The sequence below is a fragment of the Dermacentor andersoni genome, chromosome 10, assembly GCF_023375885.2.
Source record: "Dermacentor andersoni chromosome 10, qqDerAnde1_hic_scaffold, whole genome shotgun sequence".
Taxonomy (NCBI): domain Eukaryota; kingdom Metazoa; phylum Arthropoda; class Arachnida; order Ixodida; family Ixodidae; genus Dermacentor; species Dermacentor andersoni.
In genome coordinates this window covers 92,009,046-92,032,734 of record NC_092823.1, presented here as the reverse complement: position 1 = coordinate 92,032,734, position 23,689 = coordinate 92,009,046, and the positions used below count along the sequence as shown (strand labels likewise).

At 44.1% G+C, this 23,689-nt stretch overlaps 1 protein-coding gene across 1 annotated transcript in view; it reads right to left on the bottom strand.

Annotated features, from left to right (window-relative positions):
- Positions 1 to 23,689, bottom strand: part of LOC126544329 (receptor-type tyrosine-protein phosphatase H-like) — a 123,020-nt gene that overhangs the window by 11,850 nt on the left and 87,481 nt on the right. The window contains exons 21-26 of the mRNA XM_050191613.3: positions 18,458 to 18,539; positions 17,599 to 17,689; positions 17,048 to 17,124; positions 13,522 to 13,656; positions 10,949 to 11,068; positions 7,190 to 7,356 (exon numbers count right to left, since the gene is read on the bottom strand). Coding sequence (XP_050047570.1) covers positions 7,190 to 7,356; positions 10,949 to 11,068; positions 13,522 to 13,656; positions 17,048 to 17,124; positions 17,599 to 17,689; positions 18,458 to 18,539 — 672 coding nt within the window. The remainder of the gene's footprint in view (positions 1 to 7,189; positions 7,357 to 10,948; positions 11,069 to 13,521; positions 13,657 to 17,047; positions 17,125 to 17,598; positions 17,690 to 18,457; positions 18,540 to 23,689) is intronic.

Sequence of the window (23,689 nt, the reverse complement as noted above, 5' to 3'; positions counted from 1 at the left end):
CTTCCGCATTGCGATTATGACCGGCTGCCCAGTGATTGTATGCTTGAATTCTTCCGTGAAAGGAAAGAGAATCTATTTTTTTTGCATTACATTGTTCATGTGTGCCAGAGCATCATGGACAGTCATTGTCACTGAGCTATGGGAAACTGTGAAATGTGGTTTCTAGCGTTCGCGCCAGCAGATATGGGTAAAGGTTTTACTTTGCTACAAGTATATTTTGTTTCAAAGAATATGGTGGTTTTCGTAGTGTCGAGGACCGAGGGTGTACCTAACGATCGCCTGCGCATAAGGACGCCCACGGGGCTAAATGTCAATTCACGAATATTCACACAAATGAAGAAGGCTCGGGACAGCAGTACAGGTCTTTTGTCGAAAAGGGACACCTATTCGGCATACTTGCATTGAATGTTTGTATGCCTAATTACTGGCAAATATAGGAATGATTTTTACCGGGGAAAGGTCACCGGAACGAACTAGACGCTCAGCCACTGTGCTCACCACATGGACACGGAACAATGTGGCACGATATTGCATGTTTGCGATATCGCAGACATTAGAGTGTTTTAGTTGAGCGTGTTTGCGGTACGCTCCGCTCCGAGCTGCCCCGCTAAACCACAGCGGAGCGGGGGGCGATTTTTCTGTTTTAGTTATACGTTTAGCGTAGCGGAGCGGACCTTTCGTAGTTGCAGCGCCCCCTGGCGAAATTCAGGGTAATGAAAGAAAATAAAAACACCTATTGATCACTCTTATATAATAAAACGTATATATGTGTGTATATATATCTATATATCTATATATAACTTATTTCTTCATGAAGTATCTAGACGTGTGCTTGTAATGCGTTACCGGTCCATTTTATTCAATCGAAAATAAAGCGCCCTCTTGGGGAACGCGACGTGATAGCCGGCGTGCTGCTTTCTGCAGCCAATCCAATCCTTTCTGACGCCAACGCTAGCCAAAGCGCTGCACAGCACGCTCCGCTCAGGCAGCTTCCAAGCGGACCGTGTTCCTGGCTCCGCTAACCCGCTTACGGTTAGGCGGACGGCGCATGCGCATTCGCGCTTCCGCTCCACTTAGCTGCTTAGCGGAGCGTAAACACGCTCAACTAAAACACTCTATTTATACGTGAAGACACCTTAGCGTTGAACGCATACAGAAATCGTCTCTTAGATGCGCAGTGTTTCATTGCAGTTGAACATGAAATTTCAGTGTCGTGGGATAAAGAACATTACGTTAAAACAAAAAGCAGGAGACGTCAACAAAAAGAGGATACTACCCGTACTATACAAAAGTTCTGCTCAGGCCTTTTATCAATACTCGAGCTTCCCTTTATTGTATAGTAAGGATCCGTAATACGCAAGTAAATATATTCTTTCAGAAGTTCTAAGCATCGAAACTACAAATTTCAGTGTGTTGAACTGAGTGCCGTGATGTTTACTTGAAGGTGCGACTCGAAACCACACTTTATGTGACACAAAAGAGGTATGAGGAACAAATGCTATGTGGCGAAGCAACATCTTATGCGACACAGAACAGGTACGAGAAGCACAGCAGTGTGGAGGAGTATACCATTTGAATGAATGAATGACAGCACTAGCCTTTCGGTACACTGTTCGGCGGTGATTACACTGGTTATTCAGCTAAGCTGCACAGCACTGATGTACTTGATGAAGATTAAAGAAAAAAGAATTCCGGAAGGAACTACCGGGAGTACCCGCGGTACATGGTACAGCCCCGCGGATGGATGGATGGAAGGTAGGATGGATATCGATTTATCAATAAATATTTACAGAATCAAAATGGCACAAATACGAAATACCACACAATTTGTTACGTCATAGTGACGTACCAGCGCTGGTTTATTCACGTGAAAATTACAAAAAAAAATGAAATGCAGATCTCTATTTTGTTAGTCAACTTATTACCAAGAAATTCAGAAAAATTGTGTTCTGGAAGGGTATTTTCGGCGTGAAAGTGATCTTGTATATCCTGTTAGTGTCTATTGAAATCTTGAGACTGGCCCGGTAGCGATGGAACCGATTGTGCCTGAATGGCTACTTTCATTGACCAGTATGACAGCTTCGTGAGCCAGATCAATGATAGAACAAACAAATACTGCTAGCAAAATATGTTGTCGGGCGCAGCATGGCTCATACTGATCCTGAGGGAGATGTTTCTTTGCTTCGAGTGGGCTCACACAGCAACGCCTTTTAAAATCATTTCAATGTGGTCGTCTATAGGTATGCCTAAATTCTGCATCGTATATAATTATCGATTCCACTTAAACATGTATCCGCCAAACTTACGGATATACATCTATGTCAACACTATATTTTCGAAGTGCGCAAACAGAGAAATTTTTTATTTTCACGCACTGTCGCTGGTCAGCTTAGACTACAGAGGTGAGGTGGGCTTGTTGCATGAGCAAGTATAACAGTTTATTATCCTATACAGGGCGGATGCGTAGACATTCTTCCGTAATCTATTGCTATAAAACCTTCGCGGGGAAGTTTAAGTGTAATGCGAACTGCCCCGAAAGGGCCTGTTAGAGTTGTGCTTCAGGAACAAGTAGAAAAATATGAAGCCGTGCTATGCCCTGCGACTGCCACACAAGCTACTACTCCTTTTGGCGTTCAAGCTACCAGCACATTTTCACTTCATATAAAATAGCTTATGTACATTCCACACGCATTTCGTGTCTCACTTTCTGCATGCACGTTGAGCAACAGGACCTAAAGATATAGTCGGTGAACATGAAATGCAATCCAAAACAAGAAATAAACGTACATCCCGCAACTCATTTTTTCCCTACCGAGAATACAGTCGAGGGAGCATTTTTACTGATAGGAAATGTCATTCGATAAGGTTCGGTATATGCAATCTTACTCTTACTGACCTCACTGGCTCTAATACTGGTGGTAGTACTTATACTGATGCGCGCTATGCATGTGGTGAATTTTGTGTCCCTTTCTACGCCCGCTTCTCACTGACTGCAATGTTTTCAAGGAAGTAAACTTTCTGTGCTATGCAAGATCCCATAATGAATTATGCAGTAAAGAAACAAGGAAGCAAGGAAGGAAGGAAAAAGTGGAGAAGGAAGGCAGGGAGGTTAACCAGTTTTGCCTAACCGGTTTGCTACCCTACACATGGGAGCGGGATGGGGGGGATGAAAGATGGGGAGAAGAGATAGAGGGCACATAACACGGCACACACATCGTTGGTTACAGTCTGTCACTCTTGTGTGGTACGTAACATCACTGTCACAGTCGCTTGTCCAAGCCCGTATCCTTCATAAACCGAAGTAGTCCCTTCGTCGCCTTCAGCTGCGATGTCTTCAGTCGGCGATATGTGAAAATGGTTGCAACTGACAATGGTCTACTGTCAAGGTGCGCTAGAACGGACGCCATGGACTGTCTCTGAACATTATATTCAGGACAGTCGCACAGAATGTGTTCCAGCGTCTCCTCGCAAAGACAGGCATTGCAGAGAGCGTTGTCGGCCATTCCAATGCGAAACGAGTAAGATTTCGTGAAGGCCACCCCTAGCCATAAGCGATAAAGCAGGGTGGCCTCACTTCGGCGGAGTCCGGTTGGCATACAGAGATGCATCAAGGAGGGCAGGTCGTGTTGATGATCGCTGCGGTTGGTCTGGCTGCTTGGTGTGCACCATAGAGAGAGCGTGATCTCCTGTGCAAGCACTTGAAGTCTGCTGGCTGCGTCGGAACGTGAAAGTGGTATGGCCTCTTCCTGTGTGTCTTCAAGAGCTGTCCGAGCGGCTTTATCGGCGTCTTCATTTCCGATGACGCCGCAGTGACTTGGCAGCCACTGAAACGTCACGTGATGTCCTTTCTCATGTGATGTATGAAGTAGGCATCTAATATCGAATACGAGCTGTTCAGATGGCCCGCGACGCAGAGCTGATAGTACAGATTGTAGGGCTGCCTTTGAGTCGCTGAAAATTGACCATTGTCGAGGTGGTTCCCGATTGACAAAACAGAGTGCAGCTCGAAGAGCAGCTAGTTCCGCAGATGTAGATGTCGTTGGGTGGTCAGTCCTAAAGCTGATGGTAATACCTCTTTCTGGGACGACTGCAGCACCGGACGAACACTGGATGTTTGTGGAACCGTCAGTATAAATATGTGCACTGTCTGCGTACCTCTCGTGCAGAAGAAGCAGAGACAGTTGTTTCAGCACAGGCGACGACAGCTCAGACTTTTTCCCGATTCCTGGCACGTTGAGATGGACTGTGGGGCTGACAAGGCACCAAGGGGGCATCGATGGTTTAGATGCAGCGGTGAAGCCCGAGGGAAGTTTGTCGTTGTACTTGACAATAGTTTTTGAGAATGATGCTTGGTGCCTGTCTGAAGGTAGTGTTGCAAGGTGGTGATAGGGGGCCCGTGCCAAATGTCTGATATGCGTTCTCAGGGTTTCCACCGTGATGTGAGTCTGCATTGGATGGTCCCGAGCAATCGCAATAGTTGCCTCAGTTGACGTGCATCTCGGCAAACCAAGACAAACTCTGAGTGCTTGAGCTTGCGCTGCTTGCAGAACACGAATATTTGTCTTGCAGGTGTTGTTCAGTACAGGTAGACTGTATCTTAAAAAACCGAGAAAGAGAGCTCTGTAGAGTCTCAGCATTGCGTCTACTGACATCCCCCACGTCTTTCCTGTGAGGTATTTAAACAACTGGGAGGTTGCTGTTAGGCGTCGTTTCATGTAAGCCACGTGCGGGCTCCAACAGAGGTCTCGGTCGATAATTACGCCTAGAAATCTGTAGGTTCTGACATAGGAAATGGTCCGCCCGTTGATTGAGATGACATAAGGCGTCATTGGTTTGCGAGTAAACGCCACTAGGGCGCATTTTTCTGGCGATATGCTGAGACCTTGTTCACACAAGTAGCTCGCTGTCAAAGTAGCCGCTCTCTGAAGCCGTGCACGTATCTGAGGACGTGTGACTGCCGAAGTCCAGAGACAGATGTCGTCTGCGTATACTGAAATTTTGGTGGTAGTTGGCAAGTGTTCAGCAAGCCCAATAAGAGCGAGGTTGAATAGCGTCGGGCTGAGAGCACCGCCTTGAGGAACGCCCTTGCTGGTATAGCGTCGCGTAGTTGGGCCATCGTCAGTTAATACATAGAATGATCTTGCAGATAGGTAACTTGCAATCCATAAAAATACTCGGCCACCTCGGCCAACCGTCACAAGAGCGTCGAGAATAGCCTCATGCAATACGTTATCGTATGCCCCTTTCACATCTAAGAATAAAGCTGCAGATAAACGTTTACGGGACCTTTCGTGCTGGACATATGAAACGAGATCAACTACATTGTCGATGGAAGAGCGGTCACGTCGGAAACCAGCCATGGAACTCGGATAAATCTTGTAGTGTTCAAGGTACCATTCCAGGCGGCCAAGGATCATCCGTTCCATTATCTTTCCTACACAGCTGGCCAACGCTATCGGGCGGTAAGAGGTGAGCTCTAGTGGGGATTTGCCCTGCTTCAATATTGGCACCAGGCGGCTCACTTTCCATTCGTCAGGAACATTTCCCTCCTGCCATGAGGTGTTGTAGAGACTCAATAGTGCTGTCCGTGCGGATTCTCCGAGATAGCACAAGGCTCGGTATGATATACCATCTGGACCCGGAGATGATGAGCGCCTGCAGAGAGCTAGTGCCGCCTCGAGCTCCTCCATTGTAAAAGGAAGGTCCATGCGGCAATCTCGGGAATGGGGGACATCATCTCGGGCTGGAGGATCTGGGCGTGTCGCTTGGTCTGCCATTCGCACACAAAAGTCTTCTGCGACATCGATGTCTTGCCGCCCTTGGAAAAGCGCGAGTGCCTTGAATGGAAAACGCTGTTCCGGAAGGCAACGCAGACCTTGCACCGTTTTCCAAATGTGAGACAGCGGCTTGCGGGGGTCGAGTGTTTGGCAAAACGTTGCCCAACGTTCCGACGCTAATCTATTCATTCGACGCTGAATCTTCTTTTGTATCCTCCTGGCTGCCCTAAGGTCATGGATTGATCTTGTACGCCGATATCGACGTTCCGCCCGGCGACGAAGTGCGCGAAGTCGCTCTAATTCTATGTCGAAGTCGTTTCGCGTGTGAGAGATCGTCAGTATGCGAGTGGCGTTCCGCATCGTATTTTTAATTGTTTGTTCTAACCCAGAGGGTAGGCCCTCGCTGCAGGCATCTTCCATATCAGATTTGAAGTTGGCCCATTGAATCGTCCGAATGGTATTCCGTGGGCCAGATCTAGACATCAAGCCTTTGATGTTCAGATAGGTGGGAATGTGATCACTCCCATGGGTCTCAATATCTGGAAACCACTTCACATATCTGGCGAGAGAGTTGGAGACAAAAGCAAGGTCGAGGCAGCTGCCGTATGTCACGCCTCGAAGAAAGGTGGGGCTACCATCGTTCAAGAGAGTAAGGCCATAGTTGTAGGCGACGCTTGATAATCTTCGTCCTCTTGCATTTGTCTTTGTACTTCCCCATGCTGGATGGTGTGCATTGAAATCTCCTATGATGACCCATGGAGCGGGGCAAACACTCAAGATATCCGCTAATCTTTTAGTGTCGAAATTGTTGGAAGGCGATATATACACGCCTATGAGAGTAAACAAGAGTGCTACGTTCCCTCATGGAGGCCATCCGAACGATTTTAGTTGAGATGGGGACACCGTCTGCTCGAAGCGCACTTAAAGTTCTGGACGCCTTAAGCCCAGTGCTTGAATCCCTCAACTAGAAAGATGGCTACCCATACCCCATCCTTCCGAAAAGAAGTCAAGGCAGCGTCCGTCATGCAGTGGAACGCCAGAGGGCTAAAATCACGAATTTCAGATTTCCGTCAGTATGTGTACACCAATGTGTTTCCACTCATCGTCATTTGTGAGCCCAACTTGTCGAAACCAATCAGACTGTCAGGGTACGAATGTTTCATGTCATCAACAAATAGTGCATGCAGCAAAATCATCATTTTTGTTCGTCGGGAACTCACCTATGTTTTGCAACCGATTGCGCCCCACGACGACAATCAGTATATATGCGTCACAGTTAAAAAGAACAAACTCTTGTAAAAAAACAAAAAGATATTACGCGCATATGGGCTGCTATGTCTGCTGCAAATTTCAAATACACTTAAAGCTTTCAAATAGCGCGTGCCGGCACGCTTTACGCTGTGCAAGCTTACCTGCAGTGCACAAGGATTGGTGGCTGCGAACCCCCCCTCGGCCCGAACATGCTTTGGCAGGTGCGCACGAACTGTATGAGTGTATCTGGCTTCTCCGGAGTCCCGTGATCTTTCCACGCAGTGAAGAACACGTGGCGCAGGCTACGCCACTTGCTGGAATCGTCAGACTGCAAGAGGAGGAGGAAGCAGGAACAGACAGAGAGGTTAACCCGTTCTCAGATCGGCTGGCTACCCGGTGGGGTAGTCAGGTGGGGTGAGGTTGGCTACCCAGCCTCAGAAGGGGATGAGGGGAATAACAGACCGCAAGAGACACGCCATTTGCAAGTGGCATGACAACATTCAATTCCAGTGACGTTGCCTCAGGTATGTGAAGCTATGTACAGGAATCGAATGAGTATGTGCGTGGCTTACCCTGTACGTGGCAATTACCTTCCGGGTAAGAGCCACACAAGAACGCGGATGTTAGCAAACTAAATTTTTACTCTCAAAGATGCTCCGTTCCTTCCGCTCTGACAATTATGTTAAGCTTGAAAAAATATTCGCATTACTTTCTTTTGCCAATTCTTTTTCTTTATTGAGCAGCGAGGCCTTATGCCGCAAAGACAGAATCCGTTGTCCGCCGATTTTGTACTTCGAGAGCAGAAATGTATGACGTTGTTCAAGGGACTTCTTGCACTCTAACAAGTGCTCTTCAAGGTAGCAAAAAAAAGCATAAATGCATCATCCATAACAATACGTTCATGCAATTTCAGTCGTTTGAGGCCGATGGAAACGCAAGTGTAGAATCATCTTAGGTACCTGATGGAGCAAGTAGCTGGATGTCTAGGGTTTTCTTTTTCCACAGATTGTGACGCCTAGGCAGCTCGTATTGTTTTTAAATAACCTCGAAATGTGTGTCAGAGTGGACGTCTCGCAGAACATCGCTGAAGCTTCAAATGCTAACGGTGTTTTTCAAATAAGGTAAGAAGCACTAATGACGGGGAACAAAAAGGAATAAAAGAAAGATAAGATTGCAGAAATTTAGATTTAAGCAAAAACACGTTGTGTCTACGACATAAAAGTAGCATAGTTACGCGGTTACATGCAGTTTATGGAAATTGCATTTTTCTTTAAGGGCTTACTGTAAAAAAGTTTTCACACTTGCCAATACATGCTGAAGTCCTACATTTTTTTGAAAACAATTAAATATCTTTGCCTATATGAAATACAAAACTGCGAGATTTAGAAGGTAACTCAGAAGTTTGCAAAAGAAGCTATGAAAGCCGTGCTGGGTGAGGAAGCAAAAGTAAAGGGTGGCGGGTGAACTACGAAACTGTGAAGAAATTGTGAACACTTTTGAGAATTGTGTCAATGTTGTACAGTTTTATTGCAAGGTGCTGCAGGCAGTATCGAAACAAAACAAAACGGGTTGCATGATGCTCCCTCTTGAGAATTCGAAAGAAACTGGGTATTCTTAGGTAAAACTACGAAATAAATATTTTTTGCAGTTTTTTTATGGTCAGTACTCTTTCCCCTGTTCATTAATATAATTAAGAGGATCGATCGGGGGCCTTACGTGCCAATACATCAATCTGGTTATGACAGACGGTGTAGTTGAATGATCTCGATTCATTTAGACCGTCGTTGATTTTCCTTTCCTTTACGTGCACCAAAATGCATGATGCACGAGTAGTTTTGCATTCCGCGAGGTTCAAAATGCCACCGCCGCGGACGGTGCCAAGCCCATGAGTTTGTGCTAAGAGCGCCACGTCATAGCTTATGGGATACATAGTCTATGAGGGATAAAATATTTCTATCATCGTTTAAAACCACAAGAAAAAGGTAATTATTCGCTGCGAGAATTGCGAAAAAAAAATTCCCAATTAACTGTATGACAGGGAATGTAGAGCATCTCTTCATGCGCGGCAGTGTCTTCCGCAAAAGTGGTTGGCGCGCAGCAAAGAACTAATCACACGAATATAATAAGAATAATAGAATAATCACACAATAGAATAGGGTTAAACTGAACGTGCAGTAGGTAACGTTTAATCGGAGTTCAATGTTTTGCGCTTTATATCCTCGCCAACAAGGGACAGGAATTAAAATTAAAGAAAGACAAGTCGACTGCAAAAATTTCCACGCTGTGACTGAAGGAAGTGCTATAATGGTATGTGGCCGCGTTAATTAGAGCTGAATTGGTTGCAGCCGACATTCAAATTGAGCTCAGGAGGACACTTCAGCTCGGAGGCTACTATCAAATACACGATAATGGAGAAAAAACGTTCTTCCAGAAACACCTGCATCGAATTTCATGAAGTTTGTGGGATAAAGTAAATAGTTAAAATCGATTGACCGTTGGAGTGGAGCTTCAATTGAGGCCGTTAAGTTTATTTATGAAAAACAGCTTAAAATTCTAAAATTTCAAAACACGAACTAAACTGTCCCGTTTGCGACTCGGTATGTTAGGAACGAAAAACGATATGTGAATTATGCAAACAGTGTTTATTATTATATAGTAAGTGGACGAAATGGATGCAATACACACTGAAGTGAAATAAAAAAGAATTGTGAGTAGGACATCTGCAAGAACTTCGTAAACGTTGTAACAATTTCAGATACGCTGTAAAATCATAAAGAAAATATGTCAGCTTGTAATGCTCTAAAGGACGCTATTCTTGGTGCAGAGTCACGCATTTGTAAATTTCGTGCAAATTTTTCTTTCAAACATGGAAAACTTCGGAAACTTTCCTAAACCTTCTCAGGCACTTCATTTGAATTTAAACCTTCTCCTTTTATTCCCTTTACCCCTTACGCCAGCACAGGGTAGGCAGCCGGTATTTACACTGGCTAACCTCCCTGTCTTTCCTTCCCTTTTGTCTCTCTCTCTCTCTCAATTAAATTCGCCTCGTTACAGTCGATAGAACTGAATTTTGTCTTTTGATGCGCAGAAAATACATTAAATTTGTATACTAGGTGTTTAATAAAAGCGTTTCAGCGTTTTATACTAATTTGAACCAGTGACATGGGTGTTTGCCACGAGTTAAAGCTTTCTCATAGGAGAAAGTGTTGAATCTCTCTTAAAATACAAGTTTCAGAGGAGTATTTATGCGCCAGACTAATACATAACAAAGTGATAGGCGGCTAGCTCTGGCCGTCTTTAGTTGCCTCACCAACCGGCCGCGACGCCATGAATTGTTGAAAGTGTCTGCACGGATGTAGTAACTTTACGTTTTTGTTGTGTAGAAACATAGTCTATAGTGAGGTAGCCAAATAATTCAGTTTAAAAAGCTTGGAGAATGCACAATGACTCAAATGCGTGAACGTAGTTTGAAATCCTTGACGTCACACTGACGCAGACACGTGGGCATTTAGGCGTGAAACATTAAGACGAAAACGAAAACAAAAGAAAAAACGGGATCTTTGAATGTAACTATATAGTGCCCAACGTAGAGGACATGCAGCCCTGTGTTTGACACTACAAAATGCTGATTAAAGAACGGAACGCATAACGCATAGAATATGCTTGACCGAGTTTTATTTTGTACATATTTAACACAACTAATTAATGTACCTATTAGGTTCAAACTGAAATAACACTTTGCGACATTTTATTTCATTTGTAGATATATAACATTCATGGAGAAAAATAAACGTCAGTAAACTGTAGCACTTCTTGATGCGCGACTGCGTTTAAGGTCTACAGCTATTTCCCTATTCTAATTATCAATAAAATGCGATGAACTTGACTTAAAGAGAGTTTTGTGGGAGCATAGTACTTACTTTTATTCTGAATTCAGTCAAAATAAAGTCTTCTCGCTCCGCAGTCGAGTCCTTGCGCACTTGTACGCTTCCGTAGGCGTGCTCTTTGTTGTCGTCGGGCCAATACTTCTCGCACTTTTTCTGCATCGGGGGAAGGCGTACATATGCAGAGTCACGTGGGTTATGACGTGCGATAATATTTAAAGTGGAGTTTTTTTTGTGTCGGTGAGCCGGACAACACTATATCCCTAAAAGTCAATATCTCACAGTATATGTACTTCGCCAACACATATTTAATTATAATATACCTTCACTACAGCCGCGCATGAAACAAAATATTCGTACTTGGGCATGAAAAAAGGTATTTCAATGTATGAAAGTCACGCTGTGGTTCTATTTCAGTAGAAAAAAAAAGGAGGCTTGCTTTTTACCTGCCAGGATACCGATGTGATTATGAAAATGAGTGGGATGGAGAACTGCGGTATAATTTCGGCCACCTGAGATTCTACAACGGGCAGCCAATTAACGGCACACGCTATTTTTTTTTTGGCAATGCACCTCTTTCGGAATACGGCGCCCATGGTCAGAAGCGAAACAACCTTGTGCTCAGCAGCGCAATGCGATAGTTGCTGAGCAGCCGCAGCGAGTCAGAAAAATTTTCTCTAATATAATTTTAATCGATACATGGCTTTTCAAAATTGTACGCTTGCAACGTCACTGACCTGTTATTTGGCACTGCCTTAAAATCTTGTGTTTTGAAAATTTCGCCACCGAGCACGGCAATATAAAAAAATTCAAATCACATCCGCGTGGGGCAATCAATGCGAGGCGAAGTTTAGGTAAAGCGGTGAATGCGTATAATTTTGTTTGCGTTAACCCTATGCAATGTGAAGTCTTGTGGAATGTTTATATATTTACTACGAAATAGCCACGATTTCACTGTCGTGCAGGTTCTTCTTTGCTTAGGCACTGCGTCGTGATGGAAGGAAAGGATGGGAAATGGCAGATGTATGCACAGAAAAGTACAGCACGCTTCGACCAATATTTTGTACCTATTGTGTCAAATTAGGAAACGCCCGTTCGCTCAGAGGCCCGCACGCTCAGTGGCCCAGGCAAAATTGCTAAGCCGAAGAAAGTAAATATATTATTATTATTGGTATTATTATTATTATTATTATTATTATTATTAATTATTATTATTATTATTATTATTATTATTATTATTGAAACATACAAGTACACGAAGGAAACAGGGAGGGAGCAAGCTGACAACTTCCACCAAGAGAGGCACAACACCTGCGTAATCTTTTGGGAGGAGGAAATGAAAAGAGGATAGGAAACAAAGAAATGGGAAAGAAAATAGGAAATGAACAAATGACAGAGAAACGGGCAAAAGAAAACTGGATCACGGAAACAAATTTCTACAAACGGGAGCCCAAATCAGTTTTCTGGATGAAAGTTCGCAAGGCTCTTATAACATCAATGGGAGCTGGTCACGTTGAGCAGCACTCCCTCTCGGAAACAGGCAATCGTCAAGGGTCGTACGCTTGAGTCTAATCAGTCCATATTCCTTAATTAGCAGTGCACTTTGCGTGACGAATGCGCGACACTCCGATCTAAGGTGTCCAAGTATATCACAGGAGCAACAGGACGTACAGGACGGACTGTCCACACGTCCTTGACGATACAAGCGTTGCGGCACCAACACAGAGCCAACTATTTGTTTCACTAACAATGCTCTAGCACTACGAGGCAAGCCTTGACTACGGACATGGGGAGGGAACAAGCCGTTTGCAACACGGTGGCCTGGGTGCTGCTTTAGGAGGTGTCGGCTGATTAACACACGGGCGTTGTCAATAACACATGAAATTTCTGGGAAGCCACTCCCGTTGTGAGCTTAAGTTGAAGCGAGGCGATCAGTCTCTTCATCTTCAGCAATACCCACGTGCAAAGGCATCCGCTGGGCATGAGGGACAACCCAAAGGAAGTAATTTTGTCGGCGGACTCTACTATACTGCGTAGTATTGGGCTATTGGCATCCTGTATCAACAGCCTGCTAAGGGCAGCGCGTAAATCAGGTAAATCAAGGAATCTATGGAATATAAATCACCATTTCATTAGCACATCGGTGTGCTTCATATCTGTGACCCGACATTATATTATTAGCTTTAGTGTAGGAAGTTACTTTTTTTTATTACGCAGCCAAGAGGTACACGTACTAGGGGAGCGTACAAGGGTCATATGATCCACATCACGCATTACCTTATATAACCTTTGTATGCAGATCTAAAGATATTCTTTCCTGACAACGTCGGAACCAACAGGCAGCTACGCCAAGCACTGGAAAATACGTAAAGAAAGCTTAACTTATTATTTGTTTCTGATATTTAATGTATGTGTACGATAATTGACGTGTGAAATTGATTTATGCTTTATTGCATACGTGTGTGCAGTCATGTAGACATCTTTGTCTATACTTCGTAACAAAGCATTGCAGATAGCAAACATGAAAGAGCAAGAGTTCTACAGAGCTAAATTCTGTGAGTATGCACGGGCAAGTTCACTAACCAGTGCGAGCACCGCTTGTATCTCACCTTGTTCCCTTCGATGAACTGCGTAAGCATGATGATAATTTTAACGTCGTGCTCCCAGATCATTCGCCAGAAATCATTGACGGTCAGTGCGTTGGGTCCTTGAGCGGCAATGTACTCGCGGTCCGCGTTGCAACCCTGAAAAAGGCGAGATGCCATTTGTCCTTGCTGCGAGTGATGGACATGCAACAACTGGCGTTATAATGTAGACATATCCCAAGCAGTACTTCGAGCTGCACCATCATCATCATCATCATCATCAGCCTGGCTACGCCCACTGCAGGGCAAAGGCCTCTCCCATACTTCTCCAACTACCCCGGTCATGTGCTAATTGTGGCCATGTTGTTCCTGCAAACTTCTTAATCTCATCCGCCCACCTAACTTTCTGCCGCCCTCTGCTACACTTCCCTTCTCTTGGAATCCAGTCCGTCACGCTTAATGATTATCGGTTATCTTCCCTCCTCATAACATGTCTTGCCCATGCCCATTTCTTTTTATTGCTTTCAACTAAGATGTCATTAACTCGCGTTTGTTCCATCACCCGATCGAACGGCACCAATGTCGCTCAAATGCGAGAAACCGTAACAAGCTGGGCGAGTGTAGGCGGTTGCACGTTTTTCTGCACGGCAAACAATTCATGCGGGAGACAAAGGAAACACGACTCCCCGTGAGCGCTGTGTTAAGTTCATCACATATACACACATACAAATTTTCAGTCAACAATTAGCACCTGAATAGCGTCGTATTTCCATTGTGTTCCGTTTGATTTCTTGCCCCTGTAGGCAAACTCGCACTACCGTGCGTCAGAAGTGGTCGCTGTTGGGTTAACATTGTCATTACATTGGCCACATTTACGGTCGTTAGAGATTGAAGTGCATTGTATAGCGCAGTTTAGTAGAGTTATGCTATATGAAAGTTAAGATAACGTAAACGAAATCAAAGCCGCTAGGAGACCGTGTTTGGCCATTAGGGTGGCGGCGTCCTCGTGTGGTACTTAGCAACTCTTCAAAAACACAAAATCGCGAATAAGAGCGCATTTTGTTGAGCCTCACTCAGTGACTCATTTACGCCACCATGTCGTTGTAATACAGTTCCTGAATGCAAGCATTATCCTAAGCTATATTAGATACACATGTCGAAGGTATCGTTATCTAGGGCATAATATACAGAGGCTTATAGCGGCAAGCCAGTGCGTTACGTCCACAAATGCTTGGTGTGTCACGACGCTAAAGACAGGCTCATTACTCCGCAATGGGCATTCGGCCCATTACCGCAGCTTGTACGCGTAAATAGCAGAAGACACATTCCCGTGTGAAGTCTTCATGCAGTCTAGTGGTGTTCTGTCTTTTGAGGGATGGACGTTTTCCTCAAACAAAACAGTGCAGCATCAAACGCCTCTATTACGAACTTTTTTCATGACGAGTGTATGAACGAAGCCAGAGGAAAAATAAGGATTTTGAGATTTACATTAGTACGAAATATTTGCGAGTCACCTAAGCTCATCGGTCATTGTGAAGTGGTGGTAACGCTTGTCAAAGACAGAAAGGAGAAAAAATTCGGTTACCGCTTCAGTAGCACTACTGCATTACAACTACCGTTCCATAATTCTTGATTTTTATATTCTGGTCGGCTCCTCACTTGTACGTGCATATTAACGAGGAATACTGCGCTTGGCTTTATTAAGAACCTTAAGCCAATGAAATACAAAACAACAGCTCCTACGATGAGCGAGGTCTTGGAAAGCCGAATGAGAGGTTTAAATGAAAGTCGGCTGTTTCGTGAAGTCACCGCGAAAATTCTCCCTGACACAACGTCAACCTAATTTTCATCATGAAAGAAGGCCTACATCGAAGCAAGGAAGTGTCACGACATTTTCCTGGTATAAAGCGGGCCTAAACACGAGACATACTTAAAAAAAGATTATGACATCTATAGTACCGGAGCTTACGCCAACGAAATAGAAAGTCTTGGAAAATAATGAACTCTTTTCAGACAGCTAATTTAGTGTTGGGTATGAAAAAATGAAACATAACACAGTTTAAATTAATTTGGTGATGATCTTTCGTGTTCCTCTCAGAGAACACTAACGAGCAACGGTAACTAAGTTTAGAATAAAGTAGTCTTTAAAATCCCCTTTCATTTACCCACACAAATCTTTCACAAATCCCCTTTGACTAAAGGACGGCAAGACTTACATTCTTGAAGTTCGTGCTGAAAACATCGGTGCTCGTAGCAATGTGTGAAGTAAAAAATTTCAAAGGAGGTTTGAAGGTTTTATGTACTTTGCCTTTTCTGACTCTAAGATAGTTCTAAAAATATGTTATATTTATTATGTTGTTCGATCAGAAAGCAGCGTTGCTGCCGGTAAATAATTAACTAGGCGGAAACAAACGCTGTGAAACTTCCTGACGTCGCACTGTCACCAGAGCTTCAAGACAACGTCGGCACGCGTCTTTATAGCTCTAGCATCATTTCTAGTTTTACAAGTTTTTTTCACGAGCTAGGCGTGGTGGCGTAACCGCTGAAAAAAACGCAGTTCTCTATTGCCTCTTCACTTAATATTTTTCTCTTGCCTTTCAAATGCTTAAGCATTTATATGCGTTCCCAGCGAGAAAAACCATCCGTCCGTCGGTCTCTCCATCAGTCCTTCAAGTAAGACGATCGCTTTCAAGATGCAGCTCACAGAAGGGAGCGAACCTTGAAAGCGATCATTTCCGTGCTGCCTCTGGCTGCAACGCGAGCCATTCAAGCCATTGAATGCCACGCGAGCCATTCGAGCCATTTTGTTAACTTGTATTTTCAAAAATTGTATTATTGCACACTTGTATATGTATTACCCACTCCTTTCTGCAATGCCCTCGGGCTCTGAAAGTATTTGTAATAAATAAATAAATAAATAAATAAATAAATAAATAAATAAATAAATGGCCCGCGCTGCCTCGCCATACGCACCGCCCACGCCATACGCAGCCTCCGCCAGAGTGCGGTTCATCACGGTTGATCAAGGTTCGACGTGGATGTGTAAAGCGCTAAACAGCGATAATGACTTATAACGATCGGAATGCCAGCACTGCACCTGGAAACATCACCTGCAATAGTTGCGTTATCATTTCACGTTGAACTTCCGTCCGATGTGTTTCGCGTCGCCGCAGCGCTCTCGGTTATGGCGGTCGTATCAAGTTTTATAACATTGATAATTACACCGGACTACGCGGACATGAGCAAGTGGCACTACGCTTACGCATATTTTTTCAAAGATGCGTAACGTAAAATAGAACACGTTCAGCTTGAAAGAACCAGACATGTTGAAGCTTCATTTACTGTGAGCGTCGTGACCTTCACATCTGACTATAAGCTGCGGAATTTTTAAATAATGAAGGATACTAACAAAATTTACCTAGATACAGTAAAGCTATTCAGATAGAATGTCCAGAATGACTTCCTCGGTTAATATGAAAAAAAACGCTTTTGATAAAGATTGAGATAAAAGGGTATTTGTTCAAGCTTCTGCGCTTCACCATCATCTCACCTTCACAAAACTTGCGTTGATATAGGACGACTGTTCGTCATCGCCTACAACGGATAAGGGTACCCTTGACTTGTCAACTGCACAAAAACACGAAGGCGTAGTTAATCAAAGTGTACGCCGCCGTTTGTGACAATGGTCATTTGCAAAATTTCTGCAACTTGTGAATTTATTGTGAAAGCGCGGATCATGTGGCTAATATTTTTTTTTTAATTATGGGGTTTAACGTGCCAAAACCACTTTCTGATTATGAGGCACGCCGTAGTGGGGGACTCCGGAAATTTTGACTACCTGGGGTTCTTTAACGTGCACCTAAATCTGAGTACACGGGTGTTTTCGCATTTCGCCCCCATCGAAATGCGGCCGCCGTGGCCGGGATTCGATCCCGCGACCTCGTGCTCAGCAGCCCAACACCACAGCCACTGAGCAACCACGGCGGGTCATCATGTGGCTGGGCATGCGTAAAGATTGAGTAGGTTTGGAAGTATCACTTCCAGCAACCTTATCATCAGGCACTTGCTGTGGAAACGCCAAGAAGCAGTGCTGGGGCTTACACGGATGAATATTGGTGAACCGGTTCTTCTTGCTGTTTGCTGGATGCCGTGCGACGTCCGAAGGGTACTGTGCACTGAGTTCAACCAGTCTCTGATAAAACAGAATCAACAAACAATTAATACAATTACACACACCCTTTTACGCTGCCTGTTGGGCGAAAAAGCCCTAAGAAGCTTGAGAAGTATAAAGGAATTTATTGATTGGAAAATTACGACATTTAGTTCTTTTACCTCGCACGCTAACGCATGTGTACAAAACATATTATTGGTCTTTTCCTTACATAATACACGTGGTACGCGGATGTTCTTAACCTCGGCTTGACTTCAGTACGATGGCTTGCCGGTATTTATAAAAAATAAAAGTTATTCCCGTGTACAGAAAGGTACACCCAGCTACGATAATCTGGAGTAATCGAATTTCATTCGCTGCTCAGTACTGGCTGGTGTTCTTGCTCTCCAAAATATGGAGCCTTTTCAGTTAAACGAAAGCAAATTATTTACGCGGTATACGGTTACATATAATGTTAGTAGCGGTGAAAGTAGGGGTGAAAGACAACCTGTTTCAAAAATAGTCCTTTAAGAAAGCTTTATCTGTGCTTTGCCTTCGCGGCCCTTCCCGTGTTTTAGTCCAGGCCACCTTCGAGTGGAAACCTCCCGCAATCGCATCCTTGCATTCCCAAAGCGACACAACGCCCGTTAGGAAACTGGCGTAGATGGTGGAGCCAGATATTTCTCCAGGTAATATTTAGAAAATTTTTTTAACGGTGGCATGAAACCGTATTTTCTTTCGTGGTACGCACCTCCATGCTAGGCAGATACAATAATTGTACTAAAACAGCAACTTGTTCGCAACTGGTACCTCGTACTCATCGGCGAACCTGTAGGCTGAATCCTGCATCATCATCGCAAGGTGGTCCCGGAATTCTGCCTTAGGTATGGGCCTGCAAATGTAAAAAGAAAACGACGTCGTCTGAGCAAAATAGGGTCGGCTTCTTCGTTTCCGAGTGCGATACTGATTGAGGTGTGCAGATTCCTCGATTGACTAGTTAGCAATTTTGACAGGTATTTAGGTCTAAGGATATGTTTCTCGCAAAAACAGCTATGTGAACTGAGGATGATGGAATCGCGAAACGCAACAGGGTGGACAGCACTGGCAACAACCAGCGTACGTAGAATAAACAATGGCAAGCGAGCGATGACCCGTACCTTGCCGTCGACAATGCCGTGGTGGAAGTTCTTGCTGAAGCGATCTCAACATGAAAGAAAAATCATGTTAGATGCTTCCACCAGCTTCTGCACCTTTACTCTCAAAAGAAAACACATACCAGGAATAATTCTACGTAGGTTAGTTATAATATAATAAATAGGGCATTATTTCAGTAAAACTGAACCGAGAATACGCAAGACATTCATAATCCGTGTGTGAAAAGGCAGTTTTATAAATTATGTGGCACTTTCTAGTTTTACGGTAGTTTTAGACTTCATATCGCTAAGCCATTTCCGCGGAGTTTTGTCAAGCTCTCGATATAACGTTCTATACATATCTATAGCTTTGCTTTCACTTATCGATTGTCTCTTGATCTAACAGCGTGCGTCATCAAAAACTGACAGAAAATATTGCATTGCAATTATAGTTGTAAAAATAGTTCACACTTCACCTTTGATATATATATATATCCAACGTGACGTGAAGGCAATTCACATTACACGCGTGGTGACGACGTAGTCTGCCATGAGCAGACAAACAGTAGAATAGTCGAGGAAACCACAGCAATAAAATAATGCGCGCAGTGAGATATGACAGTCGAAACTGAGTTTCAGTAGGCTTCAAAAGAGCATCACACATATTGTAGAAGCGTACCCTAATACAAATAATAGATACAAGTTGTATTACGCTGTCGTTAATATTCAGCGCGGCCTCTTGTATTCCTTAAGGACGCCTTTGTCATGAAAAAAAAGTGTTCGGTTAAGTTTAATGCTTTGCGAGGGGTTGTTTTCAGTGGTCAAGGGCCCAGCAATTGTGCTAGCGTAAGCGGTCGGTGAAATGTTTCGTTTATGCCGTTCTAAGGCATAGTCGATAAACTAGTCATTCGTTTTTTTTTTTTCGTTTTTCTTGAAAGGTTTACATCCAGCTAGTACTTTAGTTGGAGGTACACTTCGTAAAGGATTCAATCCATATAATTTGCTCTAAACGGGCTACATGAAGAATTACCACATTAATAAGCGTGGCGTAATCATTGATAATCAAGGGATTAAGTGAATTTTCGCATATTTATCGGCCGAATTTGCGAGCGAGTTGCTAATTCGCTACGTGCTTTGCCAGCATGCCCTGCTACTCACTGCAATATCACTTCGCATTTTCTTTCAGAAGCCCGCGTAAACTATTTAGAACTGCATAGCTCATTCGTGCGTGTGGTTGGTGCCATCAGTATGTTCTAGACACGCTAAAAGCCTATCAGGAGTCCGTACAAATTTCCCACGTTTTCGGTGTCCTATATATTTTGATAAAATGTGAGGCTTGGCGAATTTCCACTGATTCCGCTATTCAGGGTGGTATCGTGCGTCCTATAGGGGACAAGCCCACCACACCTCCAAGGATTTTGTAATTTAGGCTGCGGCTAAAGGCACATCCGACGTCTTCCTTCAACGTTTTTTTGCAGGTACGTTAGAGAACTCCAGCAGTGCCTTTATGGAAGTGCATCCGACGTACCTCGCTGATTTTCACACTTTCCCCGCCAAGATATGTCGCGCAAAATACTGTTAAGGAGCAAACAACATGCTTCCCTCGCGTCAGCGTTCATTTTGCATATGTTGCAGCACGAGCGTGGCCGAGTCAGCACAGCCCTCGCAGATTGGCGCTGCTGCATATCATTGCTGCAGTACCTGCCGCTGATGCGCGTTTTCACAGTAAGAAAAAACCGCATTTCATTGGGTGCCCCCTCGACGCAATGGCATGGCAGCCTGCGTTTACCGTAACTAGATCAATAATACAATTACGCCTCGCTACCGATCCACATAAGTGATTGGCGGAAATGCGTTCCGAGTTGCATGCATAATTTCGCGATCACGAAGATGTTGAAGTCGAAGATGCGGTCCACTAGTTAACGGAAAGGTTGAGTCATTGAAGCAGAAAAGTGCAACTTTTCCATGAACTTCCGCTGACCGCTATGCTAGTCGACTTCGGTTTTCATTTCGCGAACCGACACGAGCGACTCTTGCCATGTAGATTTGTTTATCGCTCGGTGTACTTCTTTGTTGACGCTTCTTGGGGAGACTCTTTTAATGACACCGCTATGCAGACCAGTATTGAAAACTTTAAAAAATTGGAAGCGCCCGTCACAGAGTCGTGTAAGACGTCGTAGTCCTACATACGCTCAGAAGAATTATCTGCCTCTGTGTACCTACACATGTGAACTTTCACGCTGATTCATCTACCTAACGTAGTGAATGATGTATAGATGGGATTTTGAGCAAGCTTGATGGAGAATAAATCTGCAGTGGCTCGCGTCGATGATATGAAGGGCCAACGCGGCAGAGGGTTCGCTTTTAAAACAAAACATGCCGTGGCTGTTTATTTTCAATACTTTATAATAAAAGGTTACATTGGAACCTATAGGTAAAGCACACAAAAAGTGTTTTTGTAGAAGAGGCCCTCGAGCCAACAAAAGTTGTGCGGCAGAAACCTGAGCAAAAACCCCTGCAAGTCGTTTATTTTGTTATAATTGTGGTAAAATCTCCGGTTGCAGCACTGGGTACTGTGTCACTACTTTTTTTCCGGTTGTTTTTTATCTGCGCCAGTTTTCCTGCCATGAGGAAACCTTCTTTTTTTTCGCCACTTGCGTACATCTGCAACACATCTACACAGGAAGCAGTGCGTCCGCACCGCTGAGGCAAAAGAACACGCATCGGGCCACCGGGTCGCGCGTTTCAGTTTGTTTAGAATTGATGCCATGCGCTAAAGAGCACGTAAAAAATAGCTGAATCAGTTTAATGTGAAAACAGCGCGATTAACACATCACCCGATGGTACAACACATCTCGCCGTCGTGCAGCAGTGAGGAAGCAATGCTTTCTGTCATCGTTTTCAAATCTAAGGTAAGGAGTGCAGGGAAAAAAAGAAACAAGAATAGAAAGGTGCAGTAGGGAGTTGAATCAGAGGCCACGACGTGTCAGTCATAGACGCTACGGCTACTCCGCCGGAGGGGCATATTCAATTTAACCCCTTCCTCAATATCGCTTGGCCCTTTGCCGCATTATTTCAGTTCATTTCTACGCTTCAAAGACCCATTCTTGCGCACTTTATGTACATCCGGCTTTCAAATTTTGCCGTGTAACCTACTCAGTGCATAGAGCCACTCCCAAACACCTCTTTCGTTAGAGTTGATTCCTAACGGGGTGGAGGTGATCCCTCCCTCCGCCACGCTAGCACTGATTGCCGTAGAAGTGTCTTGCAATACGTTGCTTTTCCCACTTGTTTGTTCAGGATTCCACATTCAATATTTCATGACGGTAACGTATGCGTGTATGGTAAGCATCTCTGTAGGTATTCTAATTACCGTGCGCTAAACGTAACGCAGAGCTTGGTGTAATACGGTTGGATAAGAGCTTTCTCCTTATTGATCCGCCATATATCGAAGACGACGAATTGAACAATTTGAGCCTAAGTCCAGCCAAGCTTTAGCACTTCCTATGTTATGAGCTGCCGTCGCACTGTCATTGCTAACAGAACCATTCGTTAGTAGAATTCCGATACTTGCCAAATAGCTGATGTAATGCTAGTTGTTTCGCTGCTGGTGTGGAAAAGTTTATTTTTCTTTTAGGACCATTGATTGTTGTTTCTATTTCCGGCACCTGTGGAACCGAGAGTGAAAGTCGGTCTTTATTTTCTTGAAACGTGTAGTGCATCTGTACAGCCGGACAGTTCACTATTATTCAAAACGTTTGGCGCGCGTTATAATGAGTATAAAGTGAAGGGATGCCAACGTGTTTCCAATCCTAGAACCTCAGTGAAGTGTGGTTCCGGCGCTTCTGCTAAAGTGAGGTGACTAAATGTAGTTTGCGGGACTCCAAGGTGCACTCTTAAATTCCTAACATGTAACAGCTGTCATCGGTGAAGGGTGGGCGCAGACAGTTTACGCAAAATAGGTAGCAAGTGCCAAATTTTCTGTCGGACACGTGCTCATTGAACGTGGAGTAGGCATGCGGTTGTTACGGCCCACATTTGCACCAGTGGTTCCGTAAAAAAACCTTTATGACCCAACTAATTTGTTCGCGCAATGCTGTTAAATGATGAATTCATCGAATCTAGTGGTCTTAAATCATACAGAGAAAACGATGTTCGCAAGTCGGCTCGATCCAATGACCATCTGTTGAAAAACATAAATTTCAAGCTTCTTTTTTGCTCGTGAACGACAAGGCCACCGATTTGGCATAAGCTACCTACATGTCCCGTCTTCCTAAATAATTTCTTATTGGATGGAAAGCATCCTATACACGATGCTTCATAATCTCTAAAGAGCTGTGCGATGACGGTATGCAAATGACATCAACATACACAGACATGTGTATGCCAGCTTGAAGTACTACTAGTAATCTTGATATTGCTCCATTGAAGCGAAGCGGGCTCCCTACACTTACTTGCGGAACGTTTTGTCTATAGTGGCCACGTCGCTTTGTCTATCATTTGTGTCTAATGAAATCTTTGTCTTTCAAGAAGTTAGTTATTGCTTTGAGGACTCCTAGAGTTGAGAGTTCATGAAGGAAATGAAGGTGAGTGACCGAGTCAAAGGTCTTCTGAACCCCATTGGACAACGTACCAGTAACGTTCCCACAACTTATATCTTGCTGAACAAACATTACCAGGTCAAGGAAGGCGCATTGTACATATGCGTTTTGTAATGAAACCATTTGATATGCCAGATAATTGCATGATGCTATTCACCTTTGCAGTTTGTTTAGCACAGTTCTTTTGACGCTAAAGCATGCAATGGCAAATTTAGCGAAAAGGTTGGATTCTGTCGCAACGAAACGGCACCCAAATTCCCATTGGCTGCGATGCCACGTCACGTGCACGCCTTGACGGAGCAGAGCAG